The sequence below is a fragment of the Taudactylus pleione genome, unplaced genomic scaffold (genome assembly GCF_031769625.1).
Source record: "Taudactylus pleione unplaced genomic scaffold, aTauple2 ptg000201l, whole genome shotgun sequence".
Lineage (NCBI taxonomy): Eukaryota > Metazoa > Chordata > Amphibia > Anura > Myobatrachidae > Taudactylus > Taudactylus pleione.
This window is the reverse complement of record NW_028284603.1, coordinates 63,265,625-63,287,861: the sequence shown is the minus strand read 5'-3', so window position 1 is coordinate 63,287,861 and position 22,237 is coordinate 63,265,625. Positions and strand designations below refer to the sequence as shown.

At 48.3% G+C, this 22,237-nt stretch overlaps 1 protein-coding gene across 1 annotated transcript in view; it reads right to left on the bottom strand.

Annotated features, from left to right (window-relative positions):
- Positions 1-22,237, bottom strand: part of EIF2AK2 (eukaryotic translation initiation factor 2 alpha kinase 2) — a 131,476-nt gene that overhangs the window by 90,049 nt on the left and 19,190 nt on the right. Inside the window, exons 5-7 of the mRNA XM_088477658.1 lie at positions 13,740-13,788; positions 9,357-9,460; positions 4,643-4,775 (exon numbers count right to left, since the gene is read on the bottom strand). Of these exons, the coding sequence (XP_088333784.1) occupies positions 4,643-4,775; positions 9,357-9,460; positions 13,740-13,788 (286 nt within the window). The remainder of the gene's footprint in view (positions 1-4,642; positions 4,776-9,356; positions 9,461-13,739; positions 13,789-22,237) is intronic.

The window sequence follows — 22,237 nt, the reverse complement described above, 5'->3', positions numbered from 1 at the left end:
TTGTGTATTATTGCAAAACTTGAGCTCCGTACAGTTTGTGACTTTGCATAGAAAGCTGAGTCAGTGTGCCCCATAGACCACTGCAGATCACAAACTTACCTTTCTGCTGATTACCGCTACGATTTTGTGGATAATTAAATTCATTGTGTATTTATCTACTGTATACTCCATACTATTCCATTCAGCAGTTGAAAAAATAATTGTCTCTGTATAACATTGTAGGAGAGTAGGACTTGTACCCCTCCACAATGTCTTTATACCTCTACTTTAAAAATTTTTATGCTGGGTCATTTATACAGAATACAAAAAATTGCAGCATATAAGGACACATTTGTTAATATTTTCAAATTCTTCTTCACTGTCAAACTAAAGAAGGATGTAAGAATTAAGAAAATGAGACTTCTGTCTTACCTGTTAAGTCTTTTTCTTCGAAATCCATAGGGGACACAGGGACTACGCTATGGTATAGGCCGCCCCCAGCCCAGGCAGGCCAGTCAAGTTAGCAAGCCCAAGGCAGGAGCAGGAAGAAGGAGATGGAAGCCTGGCACACACACACAGACACAAACACCTGAAGGGACAGGGAAACCAGAAAACAAGGAAAAAACCCGCCAGTCAGGTGCGTCACGGTGGACGCCCCGTGTGTCCCCTATGGAGATTGAAGAAAAGGATTTAACAGGTAAGACATAAGTCTCCTTTTCTTCTTCACTTGTCCATAGGGGACACAGGGACTATGCTGGGGACATCCCAAAGCAATCTCCCTAAGGGAAGGGACACTCCTGAGCTGCACTGAGTACCCGTCGCCCAAAGGCCGTCCCCGCAGATGCAAAGGTATCAAATGCATAAAAACAGATAAATGTGTGAACAGAAGACCACGTGGCCGCCTTGCAAAGCTGCTCTGCAGAGGTGCCACAAAGAGCGGCCCAAGAGGCGCCAACCGACCTTGTGGAATGAGCAGTCACCACGGCCGGGACCGGAAGGTCCACTGCCAAGTACGCGTGGCGGATGGTTAAGTGGAGCCACCTGTCTAAGGTCTGCTTTGCAACCAGCCAGCCACACTTGTGGAAACCATAGAGAATGAAAAGGGAATCCGACTTCCAGATATCTCTGGTACGTTCTACACAGATGCGGAGGGCCCTCACAACATCTAAAAAGGCCTCAGCCGCCGGATCCTCTGAAAAGCCAGGACCACAATCTCCTGATTGAGGCGGAATCTGGAAACCACTTTCGGAAGGAGCCTAGTCGAGTCCGAAAAACAGGCCGGTCCGAGTGAAAGACTAAATGGTAAATGGTTGCTCAGCATCTGTGCAAGGGAGGAGAGAGGAGGAGGAGAAACCCTATGGCGGGAAGCCTCCGTGAGGGGTCACACCAATGGCCCCTGCTGACACAGGGCCTGATTCAGAGCCGCTCGCTCACTCCGAGCGATGTTCGCACATCTGCGCATGGGTTGTAATGCGCATGCGCCAACCAGTCAGTGCTGTCCGAAATCGTGTTGCTCGCAAAATAGCGAATGCCTGCTAATTTAAGTGACAGGATGAGGCGTTTGTGGGTGGTAACAGGGGAAGGTGCTTGAAAACGGGTAGTAGAGATCTGAACGCAGGCGTGCCAAACGGTCAAAACGGGCGTTTTAAGGGTGTGCATAATTAACAAAGCAGCGTCATCTACCACGTCACTTGGTTGTCTTTTAGCCTGAACTGCTCGCATGATTGCGGTAGGAAAATGCTACCACAAGAATAGCGAGCAGTTCATACGCCTTTCGATGTACTCGATTAATCTAATAAATAGCGGAGATGACGTATGATGCGAGCGGCCAAGGGGCATCTTTGCAAAATAGCGAGCGCATGTTTCGTTCGCTCGCTCAGACATAGAGCCGTCAACAGACCGCAAAGAGCGAGCGCTCAATTTAAATAGCCAGCCCCTTTTTCAGAACGAGCATCCGCAAATAGCGTCCGGCTCTGAATCAGGCCCACAGATCCCTCCGGGCAATGGCCGCCTATATACTCATAGTCTGCCTTACCACGCTGTAGACCCCCTGCTGCCTGTATGCCCTGGTGGTCTAGTGGGGCTGCGGGCGCCCCGGCCTCCCGCTTGTCAGCACCTCTGGTGGTCTCTACACAACGGCGGTGACAGCCACGCTGATGATCCTTACCTTCCTGCTGCCCCTGGCGTCCGGCTGCGGCTGGGGTACACAGTGTGCAGATAGGACCCAGCCGAGGTCGCAGACACGCTCGCTGGCGCCGCAGCCACCAGCGCCAGGGGGTTGGTGGAGCGGCAGCGCAGGCATCCAATAGGATCCCCGGCGCTGCCTGCTCAATAAAGTAAAAAAAAAAAATGAAGAAAGAATGAGGCTGCATTAGCAGCCCCCACTGTATAGATGTACGCTCCTGCAGCACCAAACGCAAGGTGCCTACACACTTAGCGATATTTTACATGATTTGCCCAATTCCGACACATCATGACGACAAATCGCGTACAATATGCCCAAATCGTGAGTGTCCATTCACGATCACGATGCGCGTCCCCGCAGGTCGTACATCGCATCTTCAGATTTGCCATGCTGTAGGGCAGATCTGGCAATCTCAGTCACAATGCACTAGAATAGTTAGGAGGCACGATAGATCGTTTCTCACATTGGACAGTTTTTAACACCAAATCATGCCCACGACTGCCGGGGAGCTGCTGGGGAGAGTTCAAGGGGAAATCGGACACAATGTCGGATCGTGAGCACATCGCCAAGTGTGTAGGCACCTTTAGACTGGCCTGCCTGGGCTGGGGGTGGGGTATAGAGGAGGAGGAGCCTGGGCTGCACTTTTCTGAAGAAATTAACTGTGTGGTGCCCACTCCATCTGCCAACCTATACCCCAGCGTAGTCCCTTCACAAGAAGCACATTTCTAGATGCACTTTGCACATTGTAGTAACAAAGAGAAAAAGCTTCAAACATAAAAAACATCATATTTAATGAAGTCAGTATCCATGTCCCTCACTCATGACTATGGGCCTGATTCAGCAAGAAACGCAGTTGCTTATAAGCACGCAATCTGACGATTGTTGTTTACTCCGCATGCATTGCAGTGCGCGAACCAGACGCTGCGCTCAGGACTGTGATCGCAGAGGCTACGCAGACCCATGGCAAAGTGATTGACAGGAAGTGCAGTTTGTGGGTGGTGCTCGGGCGAATGCAGGCGTGCCAATGCCTTTCAACGACGTTGCATGGGCATGCATAAATTAGCCACTGCGATACCAGACGCCGTTTGAGGACTCAGAGTGTACTAAAGTAAGCAATTCCTGAGTGGGGTCTGACGATTAATCTAATAAATAGCGGAGATGACGTATGATGCGAGCGGCCGTATGTGCACATGGGTCTGATGTTACCAATTGTTTAGCTATGCTGTCAAATTATACTGATGTGAGTAAGGGGAAGTGGGCGTCCTTATATCAGGCTGCAAACACAATGTGAATGCAAACATTTACATATCACATCGCTGATATTAGAAACTGCATTGCATGCGTATAAGCAGAATAACGATCCGTAGTGAATCAGACCCTATAACATAAATGAGGTTACACTGAGCATTGTTTAGAAGAATGGTCGTCTTATTTCATGAATCATAGGCTGGACTGTAAGGTAATGTTTGCACAGTGCACCTCTACAGATTTACCAGCTTGCCCACACACCTAGGTGGAGATGTCTTCTGAATGATTTGATGTAGGCATGCACTTAATACATGTTGGGCTGCCCAGACTGCTGCAGTAGAACCATGACAAGGCCATATGTAGTGCACGGAATGGGATTTGTAAAGCCGGTGGCTGTTTAGCTGCCAGTTCAAATCCCGTCAAAATGAGGCTGAAAGGAGGAAATCCCAACAGCGGAGGTACTGCAAGTAACGCTAACCCTCCCCTCTCCTCGCCCTAACCCTAACCCTCCTTTAGGGGTGCCTAACCCTAACCTCCCCTGCTAGTTCCTAACCCTAACCTCCCCCCAGGGGTGCCTAGACCTAACCTCCCCTCCCCCTAAACCTAACCCTGCCAGGGGGGGGTACCTAACCCTAACCTCCCCCTGGGGGTGCCTAACCCTAACCCCCCCTTCCCCTAGCCTAACCCTAACCATCCCAGGGGAGTGCCTAACCCTAAGTCCCCCCCGGGAACCCTAAACCTAACCCTCCCCCCCCTCCCCTGCGGCTGTCCGTAGCGGCACCTGGCCCCTTACCCTCCCCCCCCACCGCGGCTAAGAGGACGGGCCACCGGACTTACTTCATTTGGTCCCGCGTCGTCATGGATTCCAGTCAGGATAATAACAGGCGTCGGTATTTCGACGCCTGTCATAAATCCCTAGCTGGCATTCTGGCATCGGGACTATGCCCGGCGGCCGCACATAACTACATCCCGTAGTGCACATCCTGTACGTGTTCTTAATTACCTCCATACACTTGTTTAAAATAAAAGTTGGGTATTTGGTTAGGAAGAATTTGTTATTTGTTTAGCATAACTACTCTGGATTTACAGCTAAAAATAAAAACATAAACACTACACACAGGGACAGCCAACTATGCCACCAATTTTATGCACCTATAACAATTGTGACTGTCCCACCAGTAAATGAATAATTAGAGAATATGCTGCAGGTGTAAGGTAAAAGAAATATACCTCAGGATTGCTGGGATTTTCCTTCTTAAGCACTTTTAATGCCAGCTGTGCAGCATTCTTTTTTGCCTCTTTCTTGTTTTTTCCTTTAGCTTCGGGAAACTTCCTGTCATCAATCAAAGCGCTACAGAAAAATCTACAATATAAGAACAATATTCAGTCACTATAGAAGTCAGATCAGGTCACAAAGGCAGTGGGCAGAGGAGATAGGCTCGGATTATCAATTAAGCAGTGCAGACCCCCTTCCAATGGCCTTGAGAAGGGGTATTCAACATGCGGTCCTCCAGCTGTTGTGGAACTACACATCCCAGCATGTACTGCAACAGTTTTAGCATGCCCTGATAATAAAACTGTTGCAGGGCATGCTGGGATGTGTAGTTCCATTGCAGCTGGAGGGCCGCATGTTAAATACCCCTAGACTAGAGGATCCTAGGAAGTCTGCCTGCTAACCGCTGCTCACAGCAGTTAACATCCTTTTCTTAAATGTAAAATATCATTAAAGCAGGGCCTAGATTTTGGTCAGGGGGTTACAGAGAATGCACCACTGGGTCGACTCCTGAAAGGTTAATTAAAGAAACTGGAAACCCAGCAAGTATGCAAACAGTGCCCCTCTCCTGACAGAGCACAGAAAGGACATCCTGCTATGATGTGACTGTCATGGGAAGCAGACTATCAAGGATCACATGATGGAGGCTGAGTGTAAGGGTTGTTGCAATTTCCCCTACTGCTAAATCACCTTCCAATGTCAGGAGCCTCCAGCAATAACATGGAATACAGTTTAGGCTGATGCTGCAAGCATTAATGTTCCCAGAGAGAGAAGGTGGCATGTAATAGATTGGGCAGTAAATGAACTCAAAATTGAAATAAAATGTTATCAATATAAATAAGAAGCTAGGGAAGGGGAATAGGGCCAGTTGGAGCTCTCCTAATCCATTAATGATTAGATTACATGGCATACTGTATAATGCTCCAACTAGATTTACAATGAAATTGAGAAGTTTAAAATGTACAATGTTTCAGGTGAGATGTTGCAAAATGATATTGTGTTTCTAGTTGTACCATTTATTACTAGCTATTGGGGTATATGTAGTGTAAGGTGTAGGCAGCAACCCAGGGCCGGCTCCAGGGGTCTGAGCACCCTATGCCGGCCAGGTAAGGTGCACTCTGCAAACAAAATTGGGATGTTGGGGAGGGGTGCGCCCTCTATGGGTGGTGCCCCTGTGTGACCACACTGGTCGTACACCCCTAGAGCTGGCCCTGCAGCAACCCAACCTGGTTTTGCCTTTTAAAAAAAATAAGATTTTTACTCACCGTAAAATCTCTTCCTTGGAGTCCCCATCTGAAGGATGCCATTACTTCTGGGTTATGCACAGTGAGGTGTGGAGTCGACACTAGCTAATTGAAAACTGTCTCCCACCCCTATATAACCCATCCCCTTCTATCCTAAGCTGAGTCTTATGTTTAACAAAGCTGGAGAAAGACCCATGGAAGAACTGAGAAAGCAGAGACCACAGGTATCTAGTATGAAATCAAACAAGGGAGGGATCGCTGCATCCCCCAGATGTACTCCAAGGAAGAGATTTTACAGTGAGTAAAAATCGTTTCCTTTTTCATCCATCTGGGGGATGCCATTACTACTGGGACATACCAAAGCAGGCCAATTAAGGGGGGGGGGGAGAAGCGTCGAAACTGACCGCCCTAAGAATTTTCCACCCAACACTGACATCCCTTGCGCCAAATGAATAGAAGCTGTAAAGTTTAGTAAAAGTGTGTGCAGATGACCAGCTAGCTGCTTTGCACAGCTGTTCAGCAGAGGCCCCATGCCGTACAGCCCAAGAAGCCCCGATAACACGAGTCGAGTGGGCCCGAATTGATGCCGGACCAGTCACATTCGAGGACAAATATGCCTGCTTAATAGAAGAAGTGACCTATCTAGCGATGGATCCTTTCGAGGCTGGCCAGCCTCTTTTTGGTAGGAATGGGGGGTTACCTCTGGTGCTTTACTGACAGACCAAATGAATTAAGAAATCATAACAGATAGCTATTATAAAGAAATGTATCTTTATTTAAAACAACAAATTGATATGACAGCAAAAATAAATTGTACTGTTAATACCGGTATTCTATACAATAGGACATAGACAAACAAGTAAGGCCACCATATAAACATAAAGTGCAGTCCCTACTGGTTATCAGATAACATAATTGGGGGAGAGATACGCCTCTGAGCTTTTTACTCTAACCCCCCCATAGTCAGGGTAATCACAGTTCTCTTGTAAGTGAAAGTTCACGAAGAAGCACCTAAAAGTTGAGATAATGGTGCTGGTAGCAAAAGCCAGGTGATTTCACCGTACCTGGTTATGTCCCTTTGGTGCTTGTGAGTAGATAAAGTAGAAGTCGTTTACCGGCAAACTTGTGGGGCGTCTGTCGCGGTGCAGATGTCAGCAAGGTCCCCTCAACTCACTCTCATCAACGCATTTCACCCAGGTGCTGGGCGTCATTAGGATGGCGAGGTGTGTAGTTTATACTCCATAAATACCCACTTAGTGGATCACACCGTCTGCGTCACTTCCGCCCCGGCTCTTGCGTGGTCACTTCCGCCCGTTTTCTGTGCCGCTACTTCCGCCCACTTTTGGATAGTGCCGTCTGCGTCACTTCCTCCCCAGCTCTTGTACAGAGATACATCAATTAGAGAGGAAATCCCTTCTTATATCATAAGGCTGTGTGGACACCATTATCCACATGTCTGGATATACACTGACAAGGTTGCCAGAGACTCCAAGTTCTGCTAGGGGAAAGAGGAAATGAGCCTCTTTTTGGTGCATCAATCAACACCAACAAGGAATTTGTATGCCTCAAAGACGCAGTACGGTCCAAGTAAATGTGTAACGGACGTACCACATCTAACAGTACTAAGGAATAATCTTCACTAGTTACTGAATCCTGGCAAAACGCTGACAGGACAATATTCGGGTAATGTGGAAAGCCGATACCACCTTCGGAAGAAAGGAAAGTTTAGTGCGTACCACTACCCTATCCTTGTGAAAAATGAGAAGTGGAGATTTACAGGAAAGAGCCGTTAACTCGTATACCCTTCTGGCCGAGGCAATTGCCAAAAGGAAAACAACCTTCAAAGTAAGATATCGCAATTCTACAGTTTCCAAAAGCTCAAACAGTGCCTTTTGAAGTGCCTCCAAAACTAAATTCAAGTCCCAAGAGGAACCGGCAGGACATAAGGAGGTTGTATACGAAGAACCCCCTGCAAGAAGCTCTGAACTTCAGGAATGGTGGCCAATTTCCTTTGAAACAGGATCGACAGGGCCGAAATATGTCCTTTAAGAGAACAATCTAAGACCCTTAACCAACCCCTCTTGCAGAAAAGACAAGAGACAAGATACTCGGAACCTTTCAGGTTTGAACTTGTGTTGTTCACACCAAGAAATATATATCTTCCATATCCGATGATAAATCTGGGACGTAACTGGTTTGTGAGCCTGTATCATGGTTTCACCACAGATTCTGAAAACCCCTTGGCCCTCAAAATATTGGATTCAAGAACCATGTCATCAAAGCCAAGTGAGACAAATTGGGGTAACGGCATGGACCCTGAAGTAGCAGATCTGGACGCAAGGGCAAACTATATGGAACATCTGCCAACATGGTCCGAAGAATTGTGTACCAATGACAGCGCGACAAGTCTGGAGCCAACAGAATGACTGGCTGTGCCACTGATCGAATCCACTGAATTACCTTTGGTAACATTACCAGAGGTGGAAAGATGTATCCCAGCTGGAACACCCAAGGTGCTGTCATGGCATCCACCAGAGATGCCTGAGGATCCTGGGACCGAGATCCGTACCTGTTGAGATGAGAAGCCATTAGATCTATGTCTGGAGATTCCCATCTGGCAACTATTTCCACAAACACCTCCTGGTGTAATTCGCATTCCCCTGGATGAACACTGTGGTGACTTAAGAAGGTGCCAGCCAATCATCTTATAACTGCCATCTCATAGGCTGTGTTTGAAAAATGACAGTTAGCAGCTGGTTGGCTGGTACCTTATCTCCGCTCACTTTATCTCCCCTAGTGGATGAAGGAGAAATGTCTGTGATCGACGTCGTTTACAAACATATCAGGTTGGCCCTGCAGCACAGCCACTGCTGATCTATGTGAAAGGTACAAATTGGGTACTCGGACGGTGGATTGGTCTGCTGACTGATCCGATGTTTAAGTGTGTACCCAGCATAAGGGATGGTGTCATAAGGTTGACATTCACAATGTTGACAATCATAATGTCAACACCACAATGTTGACAGTTATGATGTCAACATTGCTGAAATGTCGACAGGCAACATGATACCATCATCATGTAGACATCTGAAATGTCAAGATGTGAAATCCCATCATTGTCTACATTAGCGTTAGCCTGCGGGACGGGAGGAATAGGCACTAGACGGAGGCTACGTTTAGGCACCTTCAGGTTAGGATTAGGCACTAGAGGGAGAGTTATGGATAGAATACTTATTGCAACTGCCGCTCCAATAGATGTCTGCGCCAGTACTATTCCACGCGTGACCACCAGGACCCGGAAGCCGCCAGAGGTGCTGCCGTCAGGAGCATAAAATCACCACTAGATTATGTGGTGAATGATGACATGTCAACCTTATATAACACACCCATTAGTAAAACTCATTTGTGTATGTAAAGTGTCACTTACTGAGGAATATGTGAGGGTCCTGTGCGATTATCAACAAATCTGTATCCCAGGCTTCCAATTTTCTGGCAATATTCATTGAATTTTCCAACATAATTTGGGTCATACTAGAACAGAGAACAATAGCATTACACTCCTTCTAGCCATCCCATACTTTTTAAAACAAATTAAATTAATTTGTTCCTAAAAATATCTTGTTTGCTAAACTGGTCAAAAACTACTGAAAATTAATTGTATTATACAGTACAAGACTCACAATATCATTTTTCTATGAGAGACTATTAAAGACGTGATTCCCTTTTTAGGACTCTTTTGTCAGAGAATGTATTAGCCTATCTGACCAGTCAACCTGTTAACGTTACTTCCTTAATTTTGCTTAACATTTTTTTTACTTTTAAAACATAATGCACAACCCCCATAGTTAACCATTTTATCTGTTTGCATGCTGAACTAAACCACAACCATATCATATTTTTCTCCTTCATCCACTAGGGAACACTGGAGTATATACAATGGGCTATAGACGGGTGAGAGAGTGGTGCCAGGCACTTTACATTTCTTTAGAAGTGCATTTGACTCCTCCCCGTCTATACCCCACCCAACCTTTGTGCCAGAGAGAAACCGGGTGCACAGACGGCTGATTTTTACATTTTATTTTGTTCTTCAATGACCTTCACAGGCAGACTGCTTGCTGTAACAGTCTGCCTACACCATTGGCAGCCGCTCAGAAGAGACCCACCACAGCTTACTGCGGCTTGTGTCTGGGTCTCTGGTCACAGGGTCACCGGATCCTGGGGACTCACAACAGCTTACTGTGGCTGGTGTCCAAGTCCCTGGCCATGAAGACCGCATTGCTGCGTGGCTCTGCAGCGGTAAGTATAACCCACACCTCTGGTTAGCAGGGGTGCTGGGCATTCAGACGCAGATTCCCCAGCCCATTTAGAGGACCCTTACAGGGTTAGAGTTAAGAGCGCCCTGTTAGCATGTATCAGTATGGAAATTAGAAGACCTGCTGGTAGTAACAAAGGGCACAGAACTCAAAGGCACTGCATCCCTGATGTCCCCTAACAATCCCTTATATGTCTGGGGATCATTACAACGCTCACCGCTGTAAAAATTTGGAGGTCCCAGGCTGGGGGCATAGCTCCCATAGCTGGGTGCTCACACTCCCGCTCAGGGGGCCTTGTAGGGGGCTTCTGTTGCGTATGGAAGCTCACTTGTCTACCGGCCACTCTGGATTCTCATACAGGGACTGGGATCTGCCTCCCCTGCGCAGGCTGGACGCTGCCACGTGATCTGCACTGTGCGCCCAAACGGCGCTATGCACCTGCAGGCTCATGTTTCTGTTTAATTAATGTGATTCCCTCTCTCCTGTACTGGGAAGATAAGTCTGTAGGATCTCTCCTTACAAGGAGATCCCATAGCTGCCTATTTGTAAAGATAAGCTGCTGCTGACCATAGCTCCCCCTCCTCTCGCAGACACTTAAGCCCCCCACACACGGAGCGACATACTGTAGTCGCCGATCCAACGGATTTCAAACGATATCGCAGCTATATCTTTTCGTGTGTGGGCATATCGTCCGCTGCGCGCTCCCGTGGGGTCGCCCGTCGCTCCTCCAGATCTTTCTGCATGCACGAGAGATCTGGAGAATTGATGGACAATCTCATGCATGTCTATGGGGGTGGGGTCGGCATATTGGGGGGACAGCCCGATATGTCGGCCGTCGGATCATGGATCGCATTGCTGGGTACACATCGTACCATGTGTTCCCAGTTTAACGGGGGAGTGTTTGAGTGAAATCTGATACATTAGATTATAATCCTGTTGAGCACTCTGTACATTCAGTGCCTCAAATCAGGTTATTTTGCTGCTTGGTAGACAATTATAGCAGCTGCTGATCACAGTGATCCATACCCTGCCTGTTGGGTGACTGCTGTTGTGAGACCTTACAGAAATACTAACTGATAGATCAGGCAGGTTCATTTTCCAAGACATATGTTTTTTATAATAGGAATGGGCAGCATGGATGGGAAATGGTTAGCATTACTGTCTCACAGCACTGAGGTTGTGGGTTCGGTTCACACCACAGCCCAAACAAAAAAAAGTGTGGAGTTTGTAAATTCAGGAACTTCAGTACAAAAATATACTTGAAGAATAATTGGCTCATGACACAAATACTCCGAGACCATAGCTCGGGGTCATATGTTACAAAATGTCTATATTGCTGCATTTTTTACTATATGGCTAGCAGAATGCTTTTCCACGTCTGTAGATGGAAGCATTGAAGTGTTGCATGGCTACACCCTACACAAGAACCTTGTAAGAGTGATGCAGAGTACCTAACTCAAGTTAGTATATTCTCTAGGTACTCCGGTTTAACCACTATGCATGCCCAGTACCATTATACAGGCAGGCGGCAGTTATTGTCTGCGTCTGCCTGCCATGTAAATAGACCAATATATATGGGGTATTGGTTTGCATTGCCGCCTCACTGCTCTGAAGTCATGAGGTTCATCTCACTGCATTCCTTGGTGTGACAGTATTTTTTAATGTGCTCTATAGACAAAATTATCTTATCTTTTTCGACATGCCTGGATGTACAAACGCTGCCTTTACCTGAAGGGGGTGTTATGAGTATTTTCCACCTCAACTAGGTCAGTGTCCCTCTAGGTTATTGGTTAAGTATTCTATCCCTATCCCTACCTCTCCCCCTAGTGCCTATTCCTAACCTGCAGGTGCCTAAACGTAACCTCCCTCTAGTGCCTAACACTCCCGTCCCGCAATCTAACCCTAATGTCGGCAATTATGGGATTTCACATTTCAGATGTCGACATGATGATGGTATCATGTTGCCTGTTTAAATGACCAAGAGGTAGAGCGTAGGGTCTCCGACCACCTACGGAAAATATTGGTACTCTACCTAGTCAGAGTGTTGGTGTCTGCGACTTTGAACATGGGTCAGTAAAACTCTCTGAAGGACTCAGACGGCTACTGGTCGCTCGCAGGTAAGGGGGTTTGCTCCACATCCCTAGGCAGACGTTCTTAACACAGATCCCTTTAGTAGGGTAACAGGTTCTCCAAACGCAAGTGCACACCTCACATAAGCACTTGCACAGATGTAATAGCAGACATCTGTCCCTATAGGGTACCTCCTATCACGTCACTACTCCTTGAAAAGGTTCATGGGTGTGCATAATTTAGCCACTGCGATTGCATACGCATGACGAGAGCTCTCTGCGTGTGAGGAGACTTGCAGTGTCTGCGGCTGGTCAAACTTGTTGTAATGCTGCGTGACTGGCCGATGCGCACCGATGGTACAAATGTTTATGCAGAAGAGCGACATTGGACGCAAACGAGAAAGCAGCAGAGGGCGTCTTTATGCTGGCTGGGCTTTGGCAGGCATTAGCACATTTTCGCAGCTGCGTTCCGAGCGAAATCACAGCTGTAATTGCATTAGCGTACACTGCTCAATCAGGCCCTAAGATCACATGTTCACATATCACAGGAGATAGTGTGTATTCCCAAAAATATCCATGATGTTTGATTATAGCCTTATTGGCATGCTGAAGATAATTATCATGCATGAATGTAAAGCTGGGTGGATGAAGACTGCTACCAGTCTGTTTATGTGGTCATCCTTTGACTACACTACCAGACTGCAGTGCTTGTGTGATTTGGGGGTCTATTTACTAAGCAGTGTTAGGAGACAGAGTGAAAAGTGATAAGGCGCCAACCAATCAGCTCCCAACTTTCATTTTTCAAACACAGCGCCTGTGAGATGACAGTTGGGAGCCGATTAGTTGGCACCTTATCACTTTTCACTCTGCCTCCTAACACTGCTTAATAAATAGACCCCTTGGTCACCTACGGCTGTGTCCAACAATCCTTTTACATGACACACTGGTCTAGTGCAGTATCTGTACATATGTGGAAACCTTACCACTCTATAGACAATATTTTGGTAAACAGCTGCTCCTCTGTTTCATCTACTTGACTTGATAATCACTGCTTCAAAATAAAAATGCTCTTGATACTGGTAACCACAGGCATTGGCTAAAAAGCAACATAATTTTCTTTGTGCATGGATTTAACATACACAGCGCTTTTTTATGTACTGAACTGTTTATTCTTTAACATACTGTATGATTTCTTTAATGTGTATAATTCTGGCAGCACCAGTTTTATGTTATAGCAATGTTATTGCATTTTTATTGCATTCCTACTTTTTAAATGAGAATGAAAAACAAAGACCATTGTTAATGTCATAACTTCTATCAATTTGAGGACCTTCTAGGTATTTATGAATCAATACACTATAAATTCAACAGTAAAAACAGATGAATTAGAAGTGCAAAACTAAAATAATATATAATAAAAAATAATACCTCAATTGTATTTGCAGCACCATTAACTGGTGATGGACTTTGTGTAGAACTGTAAAAATAAAATAGCATAAAAGTACAGTAATAGCAAATGCTCATTATAAATAAAGTTCAGATGAATCTTATCTCACTAAAATTATCCTTGTATACTTGTACAGTGATGTAAGTATTGCCGTTACAGGGTGAGGAGGAATCTCCTCACAAATCTGGGAGAGGCGAGTGCAATGGATTTAAGTACCTGTTTATTTGGTTCATTTCTCATTAACATTTTTGTGGTCACAGCTTTATCATGCTCATGTAGGCTCATTTATTTTGACCTTTGTCAACTGTTTTCTTGGTAGTATTACAGCAGCTATGTTTGGCGACTATCTCACCTTTAAAAGCCATAAGTTAGTTGGCAGGTGAGCATTAAACCAGTGTGATAGTAGTTACCAGGTTTTCATAATAATGATTGATAGTGTAGGACCTGCAGAGAAATGGGGTCTTGTGATCAGGACTGCCATCAGAAAATATGAGATATGGTAAGAACTTACCCTTGTTATCTCTATTTCTACGAAGTCCAGAGGGTTCCACAGGATACCTTGGGGTATAGGTGTGACGTCAGTCATCGGGCACCATAGAGTTAAGCTTTTCAGCCTCCCAGGATGCACTAGGTTCCCCTCCTATACCCCGCCCCCGAGCCAAGGCACCTCAGTTAGTTACCAAGCCATAGGCCGGAGGAGGAGAAGGAAGAGAGAGAAAAAAGATCTGGACACACACAAGAATCACATTCTCACCAGAGGGAGACGGAAAAACCGGTGACCAGAGTAAAGCCCATCTGCAGCACAGGTGCGACAGGGCGGGAGTCCTGTGGAACCCTATGGACTTCGTAGAAATAGAGATAACAAGGGTAAGTTCTTACCATATCTCATATTTTCTACTTCAGGGTCCATAGGGTATCCACAGGATACTTTGGGGATGTCCCAAAGCAGTATCCTTTAAGGGTGGGGACACTCCTGTGCAGAAAGGAGAATCCGCCGCCCGAAGGAAGCATCCTGAGAGGCGAAGGTGTCAAACCTGTAATACCTCACGAAGGTATGGACAGGAGGACCACGTAGCAGCCTTGCAGATCTGAACTGCAGAGGCACCATGTCGAGCAGCCCACGAAGGACCCACAGACCTAGTGGAATGAGCCTTCAGAGAAGGAGGAACCGGTAGGCCTTTATGAAGATAAGCTTCAGAAATAGCCATACAGATCCAGGCTGCCAAAGTTTGCTTTGAGGCAGGCCAACCCTTTTTACGGAAGCCATAGAGGACAAACAAAGCGTCCGACTTCCTAAACGAAGAAGTGCGGTCAACATAAGTCCTTAAGGCCCGCACAACATCCAAAGAGGCCTCACCCACGGAAAGACCCGGTGAGTTAAAGGCCGGAACAACGATTTCCTCGTTAACATGAAACTGGGAAACAACTTTGGGAAGAAACTCGGGCCGAGTGCGGAGCACTGCCCTGTTCCCATGAAAAACCAAGAAAGGGGGTCTACAAGAAAGAGCCCCTAACTCAGAAACATGTCTGGCCGAAGCAATAGCCAGAAGGAAAACAGTCTTAGCTGTTAACCATTTAAGATCCACTGAGCCCAGTGGTTCAAACGGCAGTCCCTGGAGAGCCCTCAGGACCACAGCCAAATCCCAAGGCACCACAGGTGGAACAAAGGGTGGCTGAATGTGGAGAACACCTTGCATAAAGGTGCGCACATCCGGGATTGTAGCAATCCTACGGTGAAACCAGACAGACAGGGCCGAAACCTGTACCTTCAAAGAAGCAAGGCGAAGCCCATGATCTAGTCCCGCTTGCAGGAAGGCGAGAATCTGAGACAGACGAAACTCCCGCGGTGCATAACCTCTCGGTCGACACCACTGGAAGAACGTATGCCACACGCGATGGTATATCCTCGCGGAAGACGGTTTCCGAGCTCGCAACATGGTACGCACCACAGAGCTGGAAAACCCCTGGGACCTCAGCATGACCGTCTCAACAGCCACGCCGTCAAAGACAGCCGAGTCAGGTCCGGGTGAAGACAAGGACCCTGAGACAGAAGGTCCGGTCGTAGCGGCAACCGCAGAGGACTGTCCACGGACAGACCCTGAAGGCCTGAGAACCAGTGCCGCCTGGGCCACGCGGGAGCTATCAACAGGAGCGTCCCTCCTTCTGGTAATTTCCGGATTACCCGTGGAAGAAGGGAGACCGGAGGGAACAGGTATGCGAACCGGAACGTTCACCGGACGGACAGAGCATCCACCAGAGACGCCCCTTCGTCTCTTGTGCGAGACCCGTACACCGGCAACTTGTTGTTGTGCCGGGACGCCATGAGGTCGATCTCTGGAAGACCCCAACTGTCCACCAGCAGTTGAAAAACGTCCGGGTGCAGGGACCATTCCCCAGGATGAACGTCCTGGCGACTTAGAAAGTCCGCCTCCCAATTTAGCACTCCCGGGATGAAGACCGCTGATATGGCCGGAAGATTGCGCTCCGCCCATACCAGGATCCGAGAGACCTCCACGAGAGCCGCCCGACTTCGGGTTCCTCCTTGCCTGTTTATGTAGGCCACGGTGGTAGCGTTGTCCGACTGGACCTGTACCGGACGAGCCTGGAGAACCCGATGTGCCTGCTGGAGAGCATTGAAGACCGCACGGAGTTCCAAGATATTGATTGGAAGCTCCGCTTCTGTCGGTGTCCACCTGCCCTGGAACAAGTGTGGACCCGAATCTGCTCCCCAGCCCCGAAGACTGGCGTCCGTTGTCAACAGGACCCAATTTGGAACCCAGAACGGACGTCCCCCGCTGAGATGGGTCATCTGTAACCACCAGGTAAGGGACAGGCGAACCTCCGGGGTGAGCACAATCGTCTGGGACTTCAGAGACTGAGGCAGCCCGTTCCACTTGGACAGAATCAGGTACTGCAGGGGTCTGGAGTGAAACTGGGCATATTCCACCATGTCGAACACCGACACCATGGAGCCCAGTAACCTCATCGCCGAGTGTAGAGACACCCGGCGGCTGAGCAGACAACTGCGCACCCTCGACTGTAAAGCAGAGATCTTTTCCTCCGTCACGAAGATCCTCTGCTGTTCCGAGTCCAATAAGGCTCCGAGGTGCAGAATCCTCCGAGATGGGATTAGAGTGGACTTCTGCCAGTTGATTATCCAGCCGTGCCGTTGCAGTAGCGCAATGGTCAGGTCCAAGTGGCGTAGAAGGAGCTCTGGAGATCCTGCCACCAATAAAAGGTCGTCCAAGTACGGCAACATGCGGACTCCCTGCAGCCGCAGAGAAGCCGCCATGACCGCCATCACCTTGGTGAAAACACGTGGTGCTGTCGCCAGGCCAAAAGGTAACGCCCGAAACTGGAAGTGGTCGCTGCGGATTGCAAACCTGAGGAACTGTTGATGGCGCAAAAGAATAGGGACATGCAGGTAAGCGTCCTGTATGTCCAATGACACCATGTAGTCCCCAGGTTCCAGTGCCAGCTAGATGACCGAAAGGACGATGGTCCAGAACCAGAAGGAGCAGCGGCCGACGGGAGACAAGCCGATTTGGCTGCCGCCAGCGTGGCCACAATCTTATCCAGATCCGGACCGAAGAGAACTTCTCCGGTAAATGGCAACGCCTCCAGACCCTTTTTGGAATCTGCGTCCGCCTTCCAGGATCGCAGCCACAAGGTGCAACGAGCAGCCACCGCTGCTGAAGAAATTCTAGACACCAGAGTACTAATGTCTAAGGCCGCCTCGTTGATATAAGTGGCCGAATCACAGAGATTACCAATCAACTCTGCCTGTTCGGCCGGACAGTCGGAATCAAAAGATGCCTCTAATGAATCCGCCCAATGCTCCATCGCTCTGGCAACCCAGCAAATGGCCATAGCCGGCCGTGCTGCCCCCTCCACAAGGGAATAAGCGGACTTCAGGCAGATCTCCACCTTGGATGGCATCGGCTATGTGGCACTACGGACAAGACGGGTCACATGAGAATCCACCTGTGGAGAATACTTTGCAAAATAATTATCCGCCTCCTCTAAATGGTCCACTAACTGACCCGAAAGAGGAAAGACTGTGGCATCGCCCTTCACATCCTTGAAAAAGGCATACTTAGATTTAGCCGCTGGGGGAACTTCGTCCTCAATCACCAAGGCTGTGCGGACCGCCCGAATAAGTCCAGGAATATATACTTTGGACTTAGCATCAGCGTCCTTAGTATGGAGAGGTTCCTGATCATAAGGATCCAGAATCTCCCCATCATCAGACGTCCCCTCGTCATCCTCATAAGGAGCCGACAGAGACGCCACCGGCCGTTTATGTGGCCGCATCACAGACTCCCCTTGTAACACATCCGACAAGTGCTGTACAGAACATGTCAGGTAGTTAACCCACGCTGGCTCCTGAGAAACCAGGAGCGGGGAAATAGGGAGACTGTGGGGTACCACCAATTGTCGAGGGAAACCCTGCATGGGTGACGACACCACTGACTGCTGGGACAAACCCATCGGTGTAAACGAGGGCTGCGGAGCTAACTGGCCCACTAAGGCTGTAAGCGCCTGAGCGAAACAAGCCCAGGGCGGCTCCTGTACCGGTGCTGTAACCGTAAGAGGCCGCGCCATGGACAAACACTGCCGGCAGAGGCCCTCCGCGCTACCCTCCCCCTCCGCTTCGTTACTTTACACGTAGTACACTGTAGCCGGAGGGGAAAATCACTTTCAGACATGATGGCACCACGTATGTGACCCCTCTCACCAATTATATATTAAATAGGCGAGAGACCACCCTGCAGCACCGCACCACAAGGGCTTAGCAGAAAGAACAGGGACAGTAATAAAGCTGACAGTTAGAAGATAAGTTACAGGCAGCAGCGCTAGCACAGTCACATACAATGCAAAGAAATATCAATTCCTGCACTAACAGCGCTGATCACTCAACTACACAGACACAGGGCCTGGTAGGACACAGCGCAGCATACACAGACCTGACCCAAATCGGAGGAGAGGTATGCAGGGGGACCCAGACCACGATGCTTCCGTCCAGGCTTCCAGCAGCGTTCACCATGCGTTTCAGAGAAGATGGCCGCCGAGGAGCAGAGAGGAGGCTGGCCTGGGGGAGGAGCGCTGCCACAGGACCAGTCGGCAGCGTGCAGAGAGGGCTGTGTGCAGCGGGGGAGGCGCCGGCTGTGAGACAGGGAAGGCGCGCTCCCCTGGCATGCATTTAACCCCTGGGACGCCGCAGCGCTACCGCTCTGCTGCGGTCCGCAGTCCCAGGGGGTAGTGGAAGCGCAGGTTGGTCGCCTGGCTCCACGCTGCAGCCAGTCCCCAGGGAGCCCCCTGCCTGGGGACTTAGGACCATGTGACCAGCGAGGATCCACCACGGGACCCCGCTGCTTACCTTTGTCCCCCTTGAATCCGGCCATGGTCCGGAACATCTGGGGTCACCGCTAGCTGTGACCCCAGATGCTCACCAGCATCCCCGGATAGGTACCGGCGTTCTGGTACCGGCGGGGGTGTAGGGAAGACAGCATGGACGTCAGGACTGACAGTCCATGCTGTACATCCAGATGTGCAGCCACAGCTGCATAGAAGAAAGCTTCAGGGGCTCTTCTAGGGCCCACTCCGACAGGTGCACCCGACTCCGGCCGGGCACCAAACTAAACTGAGGTGCCTTGGCTCGGGGGCGGGGTATAGGAGGGGGACCTAGTGCATCCTGGGAGGCTGAAAAGCTTAACTCTATGGTGCCCGATGACTGACGTCACACCTATACCCCAAGGTATCCTGTGGATACCCTATGGACCCTGAAGTAGAAATAACATTCCCCTCTGTCAGTGAGCCCCCCTCCCCACACACACATTCCCCTCTGCCAGTGAACCCCCCTCCCCACACACACATTCCACTCAGTCAGTGAGCCCCCCACACATTCCTCTCCATCAGTGACCTCCACCCCCAACACCATACCTCCCAGCTGTCCCGCTTTGGGTGGGACAGTCCCGTTTTTCTGGGCTGTCCCGCCATCCCACCCGTGGGCTGCAGTGTACCGCGGTGTGGGGGGAAGTTGGGGAGAGCGCACACCGCACGGCATCTTTACTGCGGGCTAATTCTCTGGGGGAAGCCCAGCATCTTCGGGACTGCTGGACATGCCCCCAGTGACGAAACGGAGGTGCAAGGTGAGACCATGCCCACCCACACTAAGCCATCCCCCCCTCAATGGTAGGCCCACCCCTTTTTCGGTGGGGTCTCCCGTTATGTCCCTCTTAAAGCTTTGTCAATGTTGGGAGGCATGCCCAACACATTCCTCTCTGTCGTTCTGTGCCCCCCTTTCCCATTTACCTCTGTATGTCAGTGTGCTGTGGGGCCCTCACTACAGCCTATTGCAAGGGGATAGCATATATTGATTCCCTTCAGCAGAGCAGCAGAACCACTGGGAGGAATGGAGATCAGGCATGTACTACTCTTGGCTGCTCTGAGCTCATGGTAAGATGGATGGTCCGGGGGAGGGGCCAGCCACCAGGAAGTATAGCTACTGTGTAAGCTGTCAGTGACAGTCGCTGCGGATCCTCACTGATGAGCCGGTATGCATCGGGATCCCGGCCGCCGCCAGCCCATTACTCCACAGGCCCCCCACTCTGTCTCTCTGGCCCGGGAATACAGGCCCGGCAGTCCCCCCCTGATGGCAGCCCTGCCTGTAATGTGGGCTGCAGGCTTAAATTAATTGATCAATCCATGAACTCCGTTATTCATGTACTTTGGTGTATGAGTTTATGATGTGAGTGCTGAGCTTTGTGTTTTATTTATTTCAGCAATGTGGTAACAAGCCATTTTGCACCCAAAGCCTGGGAATGGTGAGTGCAGGTTTGCACCCCAAATCTAGGAGTGGCGAGTGTGATGGATTTAAGTCTTTCTCTCTGTAATATATATATATATATATATATATATATCACTATCACCCGGCACTCGTGGCCCAGCGCTGGGTAACCTGCTCCGTTGCCTTCCTAGGAGGACAGTACCCCCTTCAAATAACCATACTACAACAGGTGGCACTCGGAGACTTTGACATCAGTGAAACAAGAAAGTGCTTTGATTAAACGTTTCGAGGAGCGAATCCCCATCCTCAGGATATATAAAAATAAGATTAATCCGGCACTCACAAATCTTCATCCAGCTACCCGTGTGCCTTTATTATACGTAATACATGAGCAGCCTACCAGTTGTCCAGTAAGAGACACGGGCACTCCAGGATTTGTGCAAGAATGATGAATGACTTTATATACCATATGTTTTAAAAATACATCGTAATCCTCATATTAACAGTCAGGCAGCTCACATCATCATCCCTGCGACGGACGACTTCCGGGGCGGCTCTCCGCAACCTCCGTGACTGGTCACTCTCATTTTTTTGGGTTGTTGAAAGGTAAGCACATCACGGTGAGTCTTGTTTCTGTTTGTAGTTCACATTTGTTGAGGGCTCTGTTTTGTACATCTCCTCCGTCCTGATGACAAGGTCCGGTGAGGCCCAGAAACGTTGACTGTTAATATGAGGATTACGATGTATTTTTAAAACATATGGTATATAAAGCCATTCATCATTCTTGCACAAATCCTGGAGTGCCGTGTCTCTTACTGGACAACTGGTAGGTAACTCGTATGTATGTATGTATATATATATATATATATATATATATATATATATATATTATCCGATAGAGGCGCACTCAGTATAAATATGGACTCAGAAACAGGTCACGTAGTTAGTCCAATGTTGCGATATTTACTATATCGTCAACAGGATACATCAATCGTTGGACTAACTACATGACCTGCTTCTAGGTCCATATTTATACTGAGTGACGCTGCTATTGGATATTGTATGTGGCCTTCCTTGTTAGCATATGCGGAGGGCATCAGGACAATTTGTTAAGCACAACTTCATAGGTTTGGTTATACAGTCTTAATATAGGTAACTGGCTTGATTGATACCCTGTTCAATACTGCTCCTTCATGTGCCGTGAACGTTATATGTTCTATTTTATTACAAATTTGTATCCATTGATTATTTATTACAGGTTGAGTCTCCCATATCCAAATATTCCGAAATACGGAATATTCCGTAAAACAGAATTTTTTTAAGTGTGACTGAGATAGTGACACCTTTGCTTTTTGATGGTTCAGTGTAAACAAACTTTGTTTAATGCACAAAAGTGTAAAAAAATGTTGTATAACATCATCTTCAGGCTCTATGTATAATATGAAACATAAATGAATTTCATGTATGTACACAAACTTTGTTTGATGTTCAAAATTATTAAAAATATTGTATAAAATACCTTCAGGATATGTGTATAAGGTGTATATGAAACAAAAAAATGCATTCTGTGTTCAGATTTGGGTGTCATTCTCAAGAGATCTCATTATGGTATGCAAATATTCCAAAATACGGAATACTTCTGGTCCCAAGCATTTTGGATATGGGAGACTCAACCTGTATTCGCACTCT